This window comes from Ylistrum balloti, unplaced genomic scaffold (assembly GCF_031769215.1).
Source record: "Ylistrum balloti isolate Yb309-2 unplaced genomic scaffold, AGI_CSIRO_Ybal_v1 Utg370700, whole genome shotgun sequence".
In the NCBI taxonomy this organism is placed as follows: domain Eukaryota; kingdom Metazoa; phylum Mollusca; class Bivalvia; order Pectinida; family Pectinidae; genus Ylistrum; species Ylistrum balloti.
The window spans coordinates 1,140,796-1,159,386 of NW_026782420.1; the positions used below are offsets into that span (position 1 = coordinate 1,140,796).

Here is an 18,591-nt window from a genome sequence, read left to right on the forward strand (position 1 = left end):
AGCATCTGCTTTGTCTCTCCTTTTTTCCGTCATTCTCCTTCATATCCAGAGTATAACTATTCCCAGTGAAGCAAGGATCATGAGACTTTGTGTGTACATTTTGATGTGAACTGTACAAGATTTGAGGCCCTCAACCCCTTATCAGTCCCCAAACAGGAACCAGAGGGGACTATAGTTTTGTTTTGTGTACATCGATCCTTGCCACCTTCTGCTAACTTGTCTAGCCCTGGTCTTCTACAAAACTAATCACAGGAATTCATACATGGGATCTGAGTTACCTATTTGACAGTATTTCATGTAACAAAAGTAGGTCAGCTTTACCTACATTTCGACCTTTGATTTACAGAGAAAGCTTGTTCGGGCCCTGTTCCTTACACTACCAAGAACTTCATACTTTGGATATGGATTCATCTTTGCAAGGCGATGTGTTCCATATCGGTTTATGTCATTCTGACCTAAATTTTGACCTTTGACCATTGTTAAAGAAAATATATTCATTTTTCCACCCATAAAATTCATGAAAAATAACCCTTTAAGGATTTAAGTACAAGCAAGATGTGAGGTATGCCTTGAATGTGAGGTATGCTCTAGATGCGAGGTACACCCTGGAAGTACAATTATATGACTTGGATGTTGGATTTGAAGTATCCCCTGGATGTAAAATACACTTTGGATGTGAAGTACACACTAGATGTATAACTTCCACCAAAATTATCTGCAAAATAAAAGTTTTTAGCCATGTGTATATTACTACCTTTCTCTGATGAAAAAACAAAATCAGTCTTGTTCCATTGCCACTGATGGCATTTTATTCCACACATATTACATCACCAATAAAACAATAAACAAAAAATACTGAATTCCATACATCTATTGCTGAGGGCCCTTAACTCCATAGATCTATTGCCGAGGGCCCTTAACTCCACAGCTCTATTGCTGAGGCCCCTTATCTCCACAGCTCTATTGCTGAGGGCCCTTAACTCCACAGCTCTATTGCTGAGGGCCCTTAACTCCATAGATCTATTGCTGAGAGCTCTGAACTTTGTAGATCTATTGCTGAGGCCCTCAATTTCTCAACTTTACCAGAATTTTAAGCAAATAAAATTGATGACATTTAACAGGCATTAAGTAAAAAAAAATGTTTCCTCTGAAATTCCTCAGTATTGTAAAAGTGTGAACTAAGTTCTGAAGCACACAATGTGACAGAACTATACTGATCTCCCTTATACAATGTCTCGACATAATTAAAGCTTTTAAAAGTATTAAAGCATTACACAGTTTTCCCTTGAGCACTACAGAGGATACCCTCTCTCCTGTAAAAATGTCTGGTGCAAATCATGTTAAACATTGAGTAAAACCAAAACATAGCACTTCACAATTACACCAATCTACTGTAACAAATGTACCGTGGATCCTTGTACGATACCACAGAGCTTTTACTGTGATTAAATCGTCATTTCCCACACAATCTCAGCACACAGTGAACTGGTTTTCATAAAACATTCCAGGATTTTGTTTCAAATTTTATGCAAATACAAATATTCTGGTCTTGAAACTGATTTAATGATTTTTAATGAAACAGGAAATCCTCAGGTCACTGTGACCTATTTAAGGCAGACAACCATCAGAGTGATAGACAAGATAAACTTCGAGAAAACTACAACCTGACAACAAGGATCGACCACATGCAACACAGGCTATTGTGTTATTAGACTCTGGTTATGGGAAATATTCTAAGTACTTGTTGAGTAAAAAGTGATATGTAAGTAACAAACCTGTACAACAAAGACCAAGTGGAATCAAAAACATCACTGACACTTTCATTTGGTTTTGGAAACAGTCTGCATGTAACCCTGATTACATCTTCATCAGGAAACTCCTCATTGGATGGGAAATATCTCTACCCCGTGCCAGGTAGGTGTCATGGCAGACTTGATTTGTGTATCAAAACCTGTACATCCTGTCTTGTATTCCCTAATGATCACTAAAATCTGTGTAATGTGTTTTATAAGAAAATTGGTGAAACCAATGGTAAAAAACACCCAAGCCTTCAGTGAAGGTTGTGATTTGTGTAGCACAGTGTCAACATAATAAATAAATAAATAAACAAGAGCCGCCGTCACATCAATATCTGATCACCTTGGTGAGAGAATTAGTAATAACATCCTTTTTTTAAAATACGTAGGATATCATACACCAGTTGAGTAAACAATATTATCTCCGCACAAGACTGATTAATGGATTTATCTACAGAAAATACGTTGAAAGTACGAAATATTACTTTGGTACCACAGAGGACAAATACCTTGATTGGCCCTCCTCTTTAGCACTTGTTATAGAAATGTTCCTCCAAATAATTGTGGATAACAGGTGATAAGAGACTGGCGGAGAATGGCGAGGTAGATGCTATCTAAATGAGGTTTATAGATATGGTGACCTCATATCGACTCCCAACTCACAATGAAATCAATAATCAATAAATGAGATTCATAGCATGGAATGGTACGAGGCCAGTAAACCACCGCACAACAAATATACCATATCAAGTACACGTACTGTACTTAATACCTTAAAATCCATAACATCAGTACAAAAACAGGCTGACATCATATATGTAAGAGTACCTGTTGATTACGATTGTGAGATAATTTCTAAACAACAGCCGATAGTTGGTCACACAAACCTCACACAGTAGTCTATCAGGTTTTTCTACTCCTCTATAAATCTTCAATACTAGTCTGTCAGCAATATTGTCTGTCTAGACCTTTAAATATATATATTCAATAACACAAGGTTATTTTTATTACTGTAATTTTTTATCTTTAAAAATATCCAAAATCACTCCCATAAAGAACCCACAATACAGCCCCCAAAAATTTATAAAAAATGACAAAGAAAAATGTAATTCTCTCATTAATTACAATTTAAATGCTGCTTTATACTGACTGCTATGGTCTCATCAGTCTACATTTGTCAGAATCATTGACAATATACCCTACCACTTGGGGAGGTCTTAATCAGAATATCTACTACAGCTCCATAGAAGTACAGTACAAAAGTATAGAGACGACCTTGGACAAATCATAAAGATATTTAGAGGAAAACAACACCATATTAAGTACATGTATACAGAGCAGCTGATGGTGGGGTGTCTAATTTCCTTGTTAGTTGATGTGACAAATCATTATAATGAAGTAGTATGTAGGATTTGTAATCAGAACTGATTCCCAATACTCCTTTCTGAATATCATATCCATTAAATTTTATGCACATGCTCAGAGAGATGGGTTCTGATAACAGACCCTGCAAACATTTTGACAGTCTATGAAGGAACATCGTCTTTTTTCGCCGTTAACTAAGACTTTAATCTTCAATAGCATACTCCATCATGTTTTCAAAGGAGAATGGCTGGAATTTATATCCTTCACCGGCATAAAATTTGGACTGGAACTCAACCCTGAAAACACAAAACCAAATCTACAGAAATATTCGCATATATACACATAAAATTTGTCAGTACTTTCAATGTATCAGCCTTCAGTAATATATATTTATTTCCTCGTAAAACTTTACGGTATCTTCACTTTGGTAGTACTACAGTTTTATTTTTTTCTGTTTTTCACTTTTATTCCAGGATATCACTTTGCCTTCAAGACATTTTCCTACCAGCTTGCTAATAGCTTTACATGATCTATTGCCTTGTGATAAACAATGAAGTAAATCCAGACAAAATTAAGTTAATGTCTGGTCACATAGATATCAATGATATTGAAGGCTACTGGACTCGTATTTTACAGGACTGTGTAAACATACCAGTGTAGACGGAGAGCATGGAGGAATGCAGACAGACCCTCCATGACAACTAATACAACAACGGTCAGCACTGCCCAGAATGCAAACAGTGGCACAATGAAAAATGCTCCAAGAATTCCATGGTCCATGGCTAGTCCTATATGTAGTACCATCTTCCACAGTACCTCGGACAACTCTATAACAAAAAGATATATCAATGTTAAACATTGTTCACACTAAATGGAGCTCTAAAAAGTATATATGTATCTTAAATAACTTATTACATCAAATTTATCCCCACTACACTACACTCAGTACTTACGAGCATGGGCCAAACTAAGAGCCCAGAGTCGAAGGTAGGAAGCTGTGTGAGAAATACACCCCAAACAGTACTCAATGGTGTGTATAGACTGGTGAACAAATATTTCCTCAAAGTTGAATTCCTGTAAATGAAACAGAAAATCTCACTGACATGTTACATACAATGGTTAGGGTGATCTATTCAGTCTTTTTATCTTGTTATCTGATACTTTCTCAACATGATACATTTCAATTAATACTGGAGTCTAAATCACAGGCAATTAATACCAATAGAGATACCCCATCCCACCACATTAAATTAAGATTCTGCATGCATGAAAGATTGCCACAAACATTCCAGTTACATTACACACGTTCAGTGACGTTACTTTAGAGAAGAAACAACTTACATGTGTATTCTTTGTTTTTGTTTAGTAAAGCATCAGTATAATGAAGGACCAGAGAGAAAATAACAGGAAATCATGGCAAAAATCTTAACCAATCTAAGTGATATTGCTAACCTAACAGCTGTCCATTATAATACCACTTAAATATACTGCTATAGGTAATTTGGATGCCTTCTCTGATGTTACACGGGTGGTGGGGGAAGGAGCCGGTAGTAACACATGTACACAATATACAACAAGGGTGTCCTGGGACAGAACAAAATTAATTATTGTTTAGTAATAGATATATATATGGAAATGAAACAACACATGTCTAAGCAAGATGCCACTGGGAAAGCACATGTTGTAATATCTAAGTCTACCAATTCTTTAAGGAAATCAGTCAAAAACTTAGGGATAAGATGTCCATACACAATTAAATAGCTGTGATGGACATATAACCCTTCTAAAACTTGTTGAGTCAAAATGCTACAAGTAGAACAGTGCTGTAAGTTTTGATGAAAACATATATAAAGCTTTAAAGAGATAAGTCAAAAACTGAGACGAAAAATGCTGAGAAAAAAATTTACAAGGTCCAAGGGCCTTAACAGTTACCTGAGTTACCATGCTTCTTGTAACACATCGTAGAAATTATTTTTTGTCAAAAAGGTAAGATAACTTTAACTACATTGCACACATACTACAAATGTAAACTGTACAAATCATTAACTGCTTTCCCATGCTATGGTTTCTTACCAAGTTTGAATTAAAAGATATTGAACTAAAAGTTTTAATTATCCTATATAAGATCTTTCATCTATGAATGGTAGAACATCTTTGAAATTTCAGTCAATTTGACCCATTTTTGAGCTCAACCATCTGCCCTTGGAGGTCAATATGTGCATCTCATCACAATGTCAACTTATACTCATAATTCTAACCAAGTTTGAATTAATTCTGAAAGAAAATATACAAATTATGCTCAAAAATGTCATTTCCTATATAAACTCTAGACTGTTCTGTTGGGAGTTTTACTGGTATCTAATTATGGTGTTGATAAATAATCATTGATCTCAGTTATAAGTGTAAGCATTGAATAGCCTTATTATACAGTTTATTGTCAACATCAATGCCAAAACAAAGTGTGCTAGTATGACATGTGTCGTTTACCAGCACAGCTTTGTGTTTTATCATTAACAATCATTATCAGAACAAGGCCTTCAATACTTGATAACTTTATCTAACAGCAGTGTGGGGATTATGTGAGACTGTTAGGTCAGTTTACCAACCTGTCACTTTGAATCACCAGTAATAAGCCCACTCTGTTACTTTGAATCACCAGTAATAAGCCCAACCTGTCACATTGAATCACCAGTAATAAGCCCACTCTGTCACATTGAATCACCAGTAATAAGCCCACTCTGTCACTTTGAATCACCAGTAATAAGCCCACTCTGTCACATTGAATCACCAGTAATAAGCCCACTCTGTCACATTGAATCACCAGTAATAAGCCCAACCTGTTACTTTGAATCACCAGTAATAAGCCCAACCTGTCACACTGAATCACCAGTAATAAGCCCAACCTGTCACTTTGAAACACCAGTAATAAGCCCTTCCTGTCACTTTGAAACACCAGTAATAAGCCCAACCTGTCACTTTGAATCACCAGTAATAAGCCCAACCTGTCACTTTGAATCACCAGTAATAAGCCCAACCTGTCACTTTGAATCACCAGTAATAAGCCCACTCTGTCACTTTGAATCACCAGTAATAAGCCCAACCTATCACTTTGAATAACCAGTAATAAGCCCACTGTCACTTTGAATCACCAGTAATAAGCCCAACCTGTCACTTTGAATCACCAGTAATAAGCCCACTCTGTCACTTTGAATCACCAGTAATAAGCCCACTCTGTTACTTTGAATCACCAGTAATAAGCCCAACCTGTCACTTTGAATCACCAGTAATAAGCCCACTCTGTCACTTTGAATCACCAGTAATAAGCCCACTCTGTCACTTTGAATCACCAGTAATAAGCCCACTCTGTCACTTTGAATCACCAGTAATAAGCCCACTCTGTCACTTTGAATCACCAGTAATAAGCCCACTCTGTCACATTGAATCACCAGTAATAAGCCCACTGTCACTTTGAATCACCAGTAATAAGCCCACTCTGTCACTTTGAATCACCAGTAATAAGCCCACTCTGTTACTTTGAATCACCAGTAATAAGCCCACTCTGTTACTTTGAATCACCAGTAATAAGCCCACTCTGTTACTTTGAATTACTATTTATGTGTTGCGCTTATTGCTAGATGCTTACAGTAGTGTATAAAAAGCATTAGACTTATTTACCAACAATGATGGTCACTGTGTTTAAAAGTTGGATGTATGTATATCAACAGTGTTAAGGAAGGACACAACATGTGACTGTTTAGCATGCAGGAAGTGCTGTGAATTCTGGGATAGGAAGACAACATAAAAAGTGAGCTGTTGTGTTTGGTTGATCACTATACTCACAACATCAATATCACCAAGCAAAAACTTTCCCACACCTGTTAACATTGTTGAGACCCCATACTTCAATTCTAAAAATACCTTCACGACTTCCGACTAGTTCCCAGTGTTATATCTTAAGATTATTAACTATTTCATAACTCTTGATTATTTTCCACTCATCAAAGACTTTCAGCAGAAAAGTTCAGAAATTTAATGTAAGTATGAATATACTGTTTATATACAAATTGGTTTACAAATGATCTCCTTACATTACAGAACTGTTTAGGTCCTTGACAAAAGAAGTTTACAGTCTACAGGAATAATAACACTTGGAAGATTTTTCTGATTTGTATAGAGAAATATTTCTATATGTAATTTCTATGTTATTTAGATTTCTGACAAACTGACCACAATAAGATAACTACCAACAGTTACAGTGTGATAAAATTAACACAACAAAAGCCCAACCCCACCCAGGTGCCCAACACTAACAGATGTGGTGTAAGTAAACTGCAATTGAAATTCAAAATGGCCTCATATGATAGAGCCATGACAATATAGCTACAACATGAAATATTAAAGCAAGGCCACAGCAATCACCTCCTCTATGTCTGTTAGTTCACCGGCTGCCATCATCCCACTGTCACCCTGTTGATTGATCTCTTGAGCGTGATTCACAAGGTCACCGCTCTGAACAGACAATTGCTGATGTTTGAACTGCGAGTGTCGAAGAAAGTAAAAAGATATACTAATTCGAGTAAGAATGACAATTCTCTGTAAATTCTATAAATAGCTGGTCCCTTCATTGCGGTCTGGAATACCTCTCTAGGCACTATCACTAGTGGCATCAGTGTTAATGCTGTTGGTCCGTCTGTTGCCATGGAAACGATTAATGGATGGACTGGATTGGGTACAATTCTTTTTCATTTTAAAGTACTTTCCTAATTTTTCAGGGAGAATGTTGTGTTTTATGTTAATCAATCTCAAAACAACCAAATTGTTAACGTTGTTTTAACCAATGACATAAATCTGTTCCAAGAACTCACAGGTACAGAATGTTTCAGAAAAATTTTTCTATTTTTTTCATTTATTTTTCAAATGATATTTCTTATCAACGTACAAGCTAAAATCCAATGTAAATATTCAATGACCTATGATCAGGAATACATAACTGACCTGTGGATTCAAAACTGGCCCAAAATTCCTCACTTAAATCGGGAGTGAATTGGGTTTTTTTTTTACAATGTTTTAGTCAAAATACTTCAATCGCAAATATGAATGAGTTTATCTGCTGAAGTTACTGAAACTGAAAACAATGGAGCAATGAATTAGCCCATTAATAGCTACACCCTCAGACACCAACTGGTCTTACTCCAGGATTCGTTTCCATCACCACAGACATGCATGGAAAAAACAAATTTCAACCAATTCTGTATGAGTATACTAGTCACCTCCTCCTCCTCGTCATCCTTGGACCTGTCTGGGTTGTCGGAGTGGTAGATAACTTCTTCTTCGTCCTCATCACCCAGAGGTACGCTCTGGTACTGTGACTTACCACATCTACCCGACTATACAACAATAAAAACACTGATAAAACAACATCCTTCCTCCTTACAATCACTTCGACATTCAAAACAACAACAATAGACTACAACAAACTGAAAGGTATCTGTCTCTGGACTAGGTTTTACTAGACTACAGGTATCTGTCTCTGGCCAGGTTTTATTAGACTACAGGTATCTGTCTCTGGGCCAGGTTTTACTAAACTACAGGTAACTGTCTCTAGGCCAGGTTTTACTAGACTACAGGTATCTGTCCCTAGGCTAGGTTTTACTAGACTACAGGTATCTGTCTCTAGGCCAGGTTTCATTAGACTACAGGTGTCTGTCTCTGGACTAGGTTTTACTAGACTACAGATATCTGTCTCTAGGCCAGGTTTTACTAGACTACAGGTATCTGTCTCTAGGCCAGGTTTTACTAGACTACAGGTATCTGTGCCTAGGCCAGGTTTTATTAGACTACAGGTATCTGTCCCTAGGCTAGGTTTTACTAGACAACAGGTATCTATCCTTGGACTTGGTTTTACTAGACTACAGGTATCTGTCTCTAGGCCAGGTTTTACTAGACTACAGGTATCTGTGCCTAGGCCAGGTTTTATTAGACTACAGGTATCTGTCTCTAGGCCAGGATTTACTAGACTACAGATATCTTTCTCTAGGTCAGGTTTTACTACACTAAAGGTATCTGTCTCTAGGCCAGGATTTACTAGACTAGATATCTGTCTCTAGGCCAGGTTTTACTAGACTACAGGTATCTGTCTCTAGGCCAGGTTTTATTAGACTACAGGTATTTGTCTCTAGGACAGGTTTTACTAGACTACAGGTATCTGTTTCTGGACTAGGTTTTACTAGACTACAGGTATCTGTCCCTGGGCTAGGTTTTACTAGACTACAGGTATCTGTTCCTAGACCAGGTTCTATTAAATATCAGGTATCTGTCCCTGGACTATGTTTTACTAGACTACAAGTATCTGTCTCTAGGCCAGGTTTTACTAGACTACAGGTATCTGTCCCTAGGCTAGGATTTACTAGACAACAGGTATCTAACCTTAGACTTGGTTTTACTAGACTACAGTATCTGTCTCTAGGCCAGGTTTTATTAGACTACAGGTTTCTGTCTCTGGACTAGGTTTTACTAGACTACAGGTATCTGTCTCTAGGCCAGGTTTTACTAGACTACAGGTATCTGTGCCTAGGCCAGGTTTTACTAGACTACAGGTATCTAGGCCAGGTTTTACTAGACCAGGTTCTATTAAATACAGGTATCTGTCTCTGGGCTATGTTTTACTAGACTACAGGTATCTGTCTCTAGGCCAGGTTTTACTAGACTACAGGTATCTGTCCCTAGGCCAGGTTTTACTAGACTACAGGTATCTGTCCCTTGGCCAGGTTTTATTAGACTACAGGTATCTGTCTCTAGGCCAGGTTTTACTAGACTACAGGTAACTGTCTCTAGGCCAGGTTTTACTAGACTACAGGTATCTGTGCCTAGGCCAGGTTTTACTAGACTACAGGTATCTGTCCCTGGGCTAGGTTTTACTAGACTACAGGTATCTGTTCCTAGACCAGGTTCTATTAAATATCAGGTATCTGTCCTTGGACTATGTTTTACTAGACTACAAGTATCTGTCTCTAGGCCAGGTTTTACTAGACTACAGGTATCTGTCCCTAGGCCAGGTTTTACTAGACTACAGGTATCTACAGGTATCTGTGCTCAACAGGTATCTAACCTTAGACTTGGTTTTACTAGACTACAGTATCTGTCTCTAGGCCAGGTTTTATTAGACTACAGGTTTCTGTCTCTGGACTAGGTTTTACTAGACTACAGTATCTGTCTCTAGGCCAGGTTTTACTAGACTACAGGTATCTGTCCCTTGGCCAGGTTTTATTAGATTACAGGTATCTGTCTCTAGGCCAGGATTTACTAGACTACAGATATCTGTCCCTGGGCTAGGTTTTACTAGACTACAGGTATCTGTTCCTAGACCAGGTTCTATTAAATATCAGGTATCTGTCCCTGGACTAGGTTTTACTAGACTACAGGTATCTGTCCCTGGGCTAGGTTTTACTAGACTACAGGTATCTGTTCCTAGACCAGGTTCTATTAAATATCAGGTATCTGTCCCTGGGCTATGTTTTACTAGACTACAGGTATCTGTCCCTTGGCCAGGTTTTATTAGATTACAGGTATCTGTCCCTAGGCCAGGATTTACTAGACTACAGGTATCTGTCTCTAGGCCAGGTTTTACTAGACTACAGGTATCTGTCTCTAGGCCAGGTTTTACTACACTACAGGTATCTGTCTCTAGGCCAGGATTTACTAGACTACAGATATCTGTCTCTAGGCCAGGTTTTACTAGACTACAGGTATCTGTCTCTAGGCCAGGTTTTATTAGACTACAGGTATTTGTCTCTAGGACAGGTTTTACCAGACTACAGGTATCTGTCTCTGGGCTATGTTTTACTAGACTACAGGTATCTGTCCCTAGGCCAGGTTTTACTAGACTACAGGTATCTGTCTCTGGACTAGGTTTTACTAGACTACAGGTATCTGTCCCTGGGCTAGGTTTTACTAGACTACAGGTATCTGTTCCTAGACCAGGTTCTATTAAATATCAGGTATCTGTCCCTGGGCTATGTTTTCCTAGACTACAAGTATCTGTCTCTAGGCCAGGTTTTACTAGACTACAGGTATCTGTCCCTAGGCCAGGTTTTATTAGATTACAGGTATCTGTCCCTAGGCCAGGTTTTATTAGACTACAGGTATTTGTCTCTATGCTAGGTTTTACAAGACAACAGATATCTGTCTCTAGGCCAGGTTTTACTAGACTACAGGTATCTGTGCCTAGGCCAGGTTTTACTAGACTACAGGTATCTGTCCCTAGGCCAGGTTTTACTAGACTACAGGTATCTGTCTCTGGGCTATGTTTTACTAGACTACAGGTATCTGTCCCTAGGCTAGGTTTTATTAGACTACAGGTTTCTGTCTCTAGGCCAGGTTTATTAGACTACAGGTTTCTGTCTCTAGGCCAGGTTTTATTAGACTACAGATTTCTGTCCCTCAGCCAGATTTTACAAGATACATTTGTCCCTGGGCTAGCTTTTACCTTAAGAACACCTGTAAACACTAATACACAACAACACTTTATGCAACACATGTACATATAATCAAGCTTTGTTTTGATGAAAACAAAATCATGTATAATTCTTTTAATCAAAATAACTGCCTTTATTGAAACAATTTTAGTAATTTTCAATTATGAAATTGTAGGTATAAAGTAACATTTTAACATGAGTTCCATTTTACCCAAGATAACAATAACACTTGTGTACAGGTTTATCCCACCTGTAATAGCCTTACCTGTCCGTATCGATGCCAGTGTCGCAGAAGGAAGGGCTTAGCGAACCACATCCAAGGTACACAGGCCAGGGCCAGTAACACAAGGAAAATCTGGAATCCTTTCTGTGGATCATATACATATTTAACTAGTAATATAATGGATTATTAACAAAAATAACAACATTGATAACAATAGTAAAACTATGATAGAATTTTTATAAAGGTAACTACTAGCAACATATACACAACCTACCTGACCAGCATAGAAAGGTCGCACACTTGGCTGGGCATTCTCATCATAGGAAAACAGCACCATGTTTATCAAACCTGAAACAATGAATATATGAACAAATTTTCACCACTGTTTATATCATAATGAATTTATGTCATAATAGATATTATAACAAGTTTAGGTTGTAATAGAGTGCAAAATATTGTTGTGTGAAAAGTTCAGGTGCAAATCTTGCAAATAAGTTGATTGGGGAAATTGCCAAGGTTCCTATAGAGCCTTACCATCAGTAGATTGGGGACATTGCCAAGGTCCCTATAGAGCCTTACCATCAGTAGATTGGGGACATTGCCAAGGTCCCTATAGAGCCTTACAATCAGTAGATTGGGGACAGTGCCAAGGTCCCTATAGAGCCTTACAGACCAGTAGATTGGGGACATTGCCAAGGTCCCTATAGAGCCTTACAGACCAGTAGATTGGGGAAATTGCCAAGGTCCCTATAGAGCCTTACCATCAGTAGATTGGGGACATTGCCAAGGTCCCTATAGAGCCTTACCATCAGTAGATTGGGGACATTGCCAAGGTCCCTATAGAGCCTTACCATCAGTAGATTGGGGACATTGCCAAGGTCCCTATAGAGCCTTACAATCAGTAGATTGGGGACAGTGCCTAGGTCCCTATAGAGCCTTACAGACCAGTAGATTGGGGACATTGCCAAGGTCCCTATAGAGCCTTACAGACCAGTAGATTGGGGAAATTGCCAAGGTCCCTATAGAGCCTTACCATCAGTAGATTGGGGACATTGCCATGGTCCCTATAGAGCCTTACCATCAGTAGATTGGGGACATTGCCAAGGTCCCTATAGAGCCTTACCATCAGTAGATTGGGGACATTGCCAAGGTCCCTATAGAGCCTTACAAATTAGTAGTTTGGGGACATCGCCAAGGTCCCTATAGAGCCTTACAGACCAGTAGATTGGGGACATTGCCAAGATCCCTATAGAGCCTTACAATCAGTAGATTGGGGACATTGCCAGTGTGCCTGTAGAGCCTTACAGACCAGTAGATTGGGGACATTGCCAAGGTCCCTTAGAGCCTTACCATCAGTAGATTGGGGACATTGCCAAGGTCCCTATAGAGCCTTACAGACCAGTAGATTGGGGAAATTGCCAAGGTCCCTACAGAGCCTTACAAATTAGTAGATTGAGGACATTGCCAAAGTCCCTATAGAGCCTTACCATCAGTAGATTGGGGACATTGCCAAGGTCCCTATAGAGCCTTACAAACCAGTAGATTGGGGACATTGCCAAGGTCCCTATAGAGCCTTACAGACCAGTAGATTGGGGACATTGCCAGTGTGCCTGTAGAGCCTTACCTATAAGCAGATTCGGTGCATTGCCTGTGTCCTTGTATGTGAATGTTGTCCACTTGACGAAGATAAGAATAATGAGGTAACCAAACATACAGAAAAGGAAGATCACTTGAGGTATAAATTCACAGTATATGTTGATTGCTTTGTTGAAATATCTGAAAAACAAAGTAGAGATTTTCACATCAATTTCATACAAAAATCCATTCTTATCAATAATAAACCAATAATAAAGGTTTTGTTTTAAATGTAATCCTACCTATGCCTCTATTATCTTTCAGGACAAGTCATCCCTGAGGGATCTTGTTGTCCACTATGTATGATATTTATTTGTTCTTTAAATGTAGGATCTTTTCCCCTTTTTTCTCTTTTTTTCTTTTTATTATGCCTTTAATCAATGAAATTTAAGAACTACACTTCTGAAACTAGGGACTAGGGGAAACCTACACACGAAATTCGAGAAATATCCAAAAAGTTTTCTAAAGAAATAGCCACATCTAGAACTATAAAGAACAGATGACAGACAGACAATTGGAAAAACCCATCATCATCAGGTTTCTGTGGGTACACTTACCTGCTATTGATAAAGCTGAGACCAACACCGAAGAACATCTGGGACACTCCAAGTATTACAGACAGCTTCATCTTGATTGAGTTGGTAACTGTGATCTTGTTCTTGGACATTGACCATACCTGTTAATAGTGACATTGGACACTGACCATACCTGTTAATAGTGACATTGGATACTGACCATACCTGTTAATAGTGGCATTGGATACTGACCATACCTGTTAATAGTGACATTGGACACTGACCATACCTGTTAATAGTGACATTGGACACTGACCATACCTGTTAATAATGACATTGGACACTGACCATACCTGTTAATAGTGACATTGGACACTGACCATACCTGTTAATAGTGGCATTGAATACTGACCATACCTGTTAATAATGACATTGGATACTGACCATACTTGTTAATAGTGACATTGGATACTGACCATACCTGTTAATAGTGACATTGGACACTGACCATACCTGTTAATAGTGACATTGAATACTGACCATACCTGTTAATAGTGACGTTGAATACTGACCATACCTGTTAATAATGACATTGGATACTGACCATACCTGTTAATAGTGACATTGGATACTGACCATACCTGTTAATAGTGACATTGGATACTGACCATACACAAGATGCCCAATTGGCCTGCATAGCCTGATATTCAATGTTTATCAGAAATAGAATCTGTGTAAATAACACAAATATATCTACATGTACACCATTTGCAGTCAAAGTGAGCACATCCCATTGATTTTAACCACTTTCCACAACAAATAGCTTCCAATACAGTATACTCAACTCTAAACAGTGACAATTATCGACCTGGATTTTAAGTAAATGTCATCAAATTTGTTGAGCTTTGACCTTGAAACACCATTCCATCAAAGATCATGCTTTTTGGACTTTTGGTTTACCGGAAGAAATCTCTTACAGGTTTAAAAAAATATTGTCAGTCATGATACTCGGAACTAATCCACTAAATACCATGGTTGGTCAGGAAAATTTAATCATAGAATTACTTTTCAGCCCAGGTGAGCTAAAAAGTTAATTATAGAAAATTACTTTCATGATGTGAGCTCAGATTTAATATTGTATAAGTTTCTTTGTCTCTTAAAAAATTACTCAGAAGTCATTTTGGATTTTTGTCTGATTTGCAATACTATTCATTATGCATCTTCAATTATCATGTTTGATGGATGGTGTTTCATACCATCAAGATAATCAATATTTGCTGGGTGTTATTTTACAACTAATTGGAATACTATGACAATATCTTACAACTCATATCAACAAACTACTGATGTGGCAGCCAACTGTTCAGGCAGAGACAGGAAATAGTAAACATAGTGATAATATAGAACCTAAGATAATAACATATCCTGTTAACCCACTTTGGCTGAAAAACAAAGCCGATAATAACATATCCTGTTAACCCACTTTGGCTGAAAAACAAAGCCGATAATAACATATCCTGTTAACCCACTTTGGCTGAAAAACAAAGCACTTGAAATATCAGAGAGAAGGTACAGAAAATGAGATAATCGAGTAAAATGATATGTGCCTGCCGAGGTATAGATAAATTAGGAAGTACACATACCGGGTCAAGACCAAACGGGTAGGGTCCAGACACATAGCTCGTCCCGACATCTAATACAAGATTTTCTGATCCATTCAAGGTCTTCAATGTATAGGTACTACAAAGGGAACACACAAAAGTTACTCTTATAACTGATCTGATCCGACGAATAATATCTGTACACTTTCAAAACAATTACCATTAGTAAGAAATAGAAAAATGTCCAGTATACTTGTCTAATACAGGACTTTTTCAGACATATTGTTATATTCATTAAATTGGCTGGTTAATAAGCTGATGTCAACTATCAACAATAAGAAATAAGATTTTTCTATACCTATGTTAAAGTGTGTGTTACTTACTTATTAGTTTGAGGGTCTATTGGATACCACGCAGAGCCAAATATATTGACTGATTTGGAGTAAAAGTCATTGTAGAGGAGGCCAGTGTAGAGAGAGAAAGCTCCCATCAACAATATAACGTATCTACCGCTGAAGAATATCTCAAAGATCTGTAAACAACAATATAACGTATCTACCGCTGAAGAATATCTCAAAGATCTGTAAACAATAGTGTAACATAACTAACACTGAAGAATATCTCAAAGATCTGTAAACAACAATATAACGTAACAATCTCAAAGTGTAACTGAAGAATCTCAAAGATCTGTAAACAACAATATAACGTATCTACCGCTGAAGAATATCTCAAAGATCTGTAAACAACAATATAACGTATCTACCGCTGAAGAATATCTCAAAGATCTGTAAACAACAATATAACGTATCTAATGCTGAAGAATATCTCAAAGATCTGTAAACAACAATATAACGCTGAAGAATATCTCAAAGATCTGTAAACAACAGTGTAACATAACTAACACTGGAGAATATCTCAAAGATCTGTAAACAACAATATAACGTATCTACCGCTGAAGAATATCTCAAAGATCTGTAAACAATAGTGTAACATAACTAACACTGAAGAATATCTCAAAGATCTGTAAACAACAATATAACGTATCTACCGCTGAAGAATATCTCAAAGATCTGTAAACAACAATATAACGTATCTACCGCTGAAGAATATCTCAAAGATCTGTAAACAACAGTGTAACATAACTAACACTGGAGAATATCTCAAAGATCTGTAAACAACAATATAACGTATCTATATCTGCTGAAGAATATCTCGCTGAAGAAAGATCTGTAAACAATATCTCAAAGATCTGTAAACAACAATATATCTAACACTGAAGAATCAATATAATCTCATAAGATCTGTAAACAATAGTGTAACATAACTAACACTGAAGAATATCTCAAAGATCTGTAAACAACAATATAACGTATCTACCGCTGAAGAATATCTCAAAGATCTGTAAACAATAGTGTAACATAACTAACACTGAAGAATATCTCAAAGATCTGCTGAAGAATATCTCAAAGATCTGTAAACAACAATATAACATAACTAACACTGAAGAATATCTCAAAGACTGTAAACAATAGTGTAACATAACTAACTGAAGAATATCTAGATCTGTAAACAAAGATATCAAAGATCTGTAAACAATAGTGTAACATACTACACATCTGTAAACAACAATATAACGTATCTACCGCTGAAGAATATCTCAAAGATCTGTAAACAACAATATAATGTATCTATCGCTGAAGAATATCTCAAAGATCTGTAAACAACAGTGTAACATAACTAACACTGGAGAATATCTCAAAGATCTGTAAACAACAGTGTAACATAACTAACACTGAAGAATATCTCAAAGATCTGTAAACAATAGTGTAACATAACTAACACTGAAGAATATCTCAAAGATCTGTAAACAACAATATAACGTATCTACCGCTGAAGAATATCTCAAAGATCTGTAAACAATAGTGTAACATAACTAACACTGAAGAATATCTCAAAGATCTGTAAACAATAGTGTAACATAACTAACACTGAAGAATATCTCAAAGATCTGTAAACAATAGTGTAACATATCTACCAGTAAATATATTTATAACTTAATGAATATTTAAGATAAGGAAAAATGATACTTGAAAACTTTAAGCTCTAATTACTAAACAGCAATAAGTGGTAACACTACAAATTTTTACTGCTGAAATGTAATTATATATAAACAAGCTCAATTGTAGTAATATTAATGAAATGTATCTCAAAAGCCCAAGTAAGTACAAAAAGAGGCCCAAGGGGCCTGCTGAAATGTAATTATATATAAACAAGCTCAATTGTAGTAATATTAATGAAATTTAATAAAGAATTTCTACTAGGACAAACAATTTCTGATATAATTTCCCTATTAGGCCCTCTCCTTGTGGTTAAACAGAGGTCAGATTAACTTTTCCCTTGGGATACTTCTGACAAAATTTGGTCAAAATCCTGTAAAACGTTTACACCATAAGCTCAAACGGCCCTTCAGACTAGGTGAGCTATAAATTAAGCAATACCTCGTTATCAATTTTCTTGGCTTGTATCTGTTTCTCCTTCAGGACCAGGGCAAGTGCGAACAGGAACATGATGATTCCATGTCCAGTGTCACCGAACATGACAGCAAACAGAAACGGGAAGGAAATGATGGTATACAGTGCTGAAAGGTAAACCATAGAAAATATTAGGAAACAAGGTGATGATATACAGTGCTGTAAGGTAAACCATAGAAGATATTAGGAAACAAGGTGATGATATACAGTGCTGTAAGGTAAACCATAGAAGATATTAGGAAACAAGGTGATGATATACAGTGCTGTAAGGTAAACCATAGAAGATATTAGGAAACAAGGTGATGATATACAGTGCTGTAAGGTAAACCATAGAAGATATTAGGAAACAAGGTGATGATATACAGTGCTGTAAGGTAAACCATAGAAGATATTAGGAAACAAGGTGATGATATACAGTGCTGTAAGGTAAACCATAGAAGATATTAGGAAA

The 18,591-nt window shown here is 37.1% G+C and overlaps 1 protein-coding gene across 3 annotated transcripts in view; it reads right to left on the minus strand.

Moving 5' to 3' along the window:
* Positions 1 to 783: 783 nt before the first annotated feature.
* LOC132557571 (V-type proton ATPase 116 kDa subunit a 1-like) overlaps positions 784 to 18,591 on the minus strand; it is a 32,216-nt gene continuing 14,408 nt past the window's right edge. For 2 of the 3 annotated variants that reach the window (XM_060222071.1, XM_060222070.1), the window contains exons 12-22: positions 18,108 to 18,247; positions 15,993 to 16,141; positions 15,652 to 15,748; positions 14,051 to 14,169; positions 13,483 to 13,634; positions 12,133 to 12,206; positions 11,901 to 12,002; positions 7,581 to 7,697; positions 4,115 to 4,235; positions 3,814 to 3,988; positions 784 to 3,457 (exon numbers count right to left, since the gene is read on the minus strand). In XM_060222071.1, coding sequence (XP_060078054.1) covers positions 3,364 to 3,457; positions 3,814 to 3,988; positions 4,115 to 4,235; positions 7,581 to 7,697; positions 11,901 to 12,002; positions 12,133 to 12,206; positions 13,483 to 13,634; positions 14,051 to 14,169; positions 15,652 to 15,748; positions 15,993 to 16,141; positions 18,108 to 18,247 — 1,340 coding nt within the window. In that variant the 3' untranslated portion in view covers positions 784 to 3,363. Of the gene's footprint in view, positions 3,458 to 3,813; positions 3,989 to 4,114; positions 4,236 to 7,580; positions 7,698 to 8,431; positions 8,549 to 11,900; positions 12,003 to 12,132; positions 12,207 to 13,482; positions 13,635 to 14,050; positions 14,170 to 15,651; positions 15,749 to 15,992; positions 16,142 to 18,107; positions 18,248 to 18,591 lie in introns of all 3 variants that reach the window. The other variant, XM_060222069.1, reaches the window with a different exon arrangement.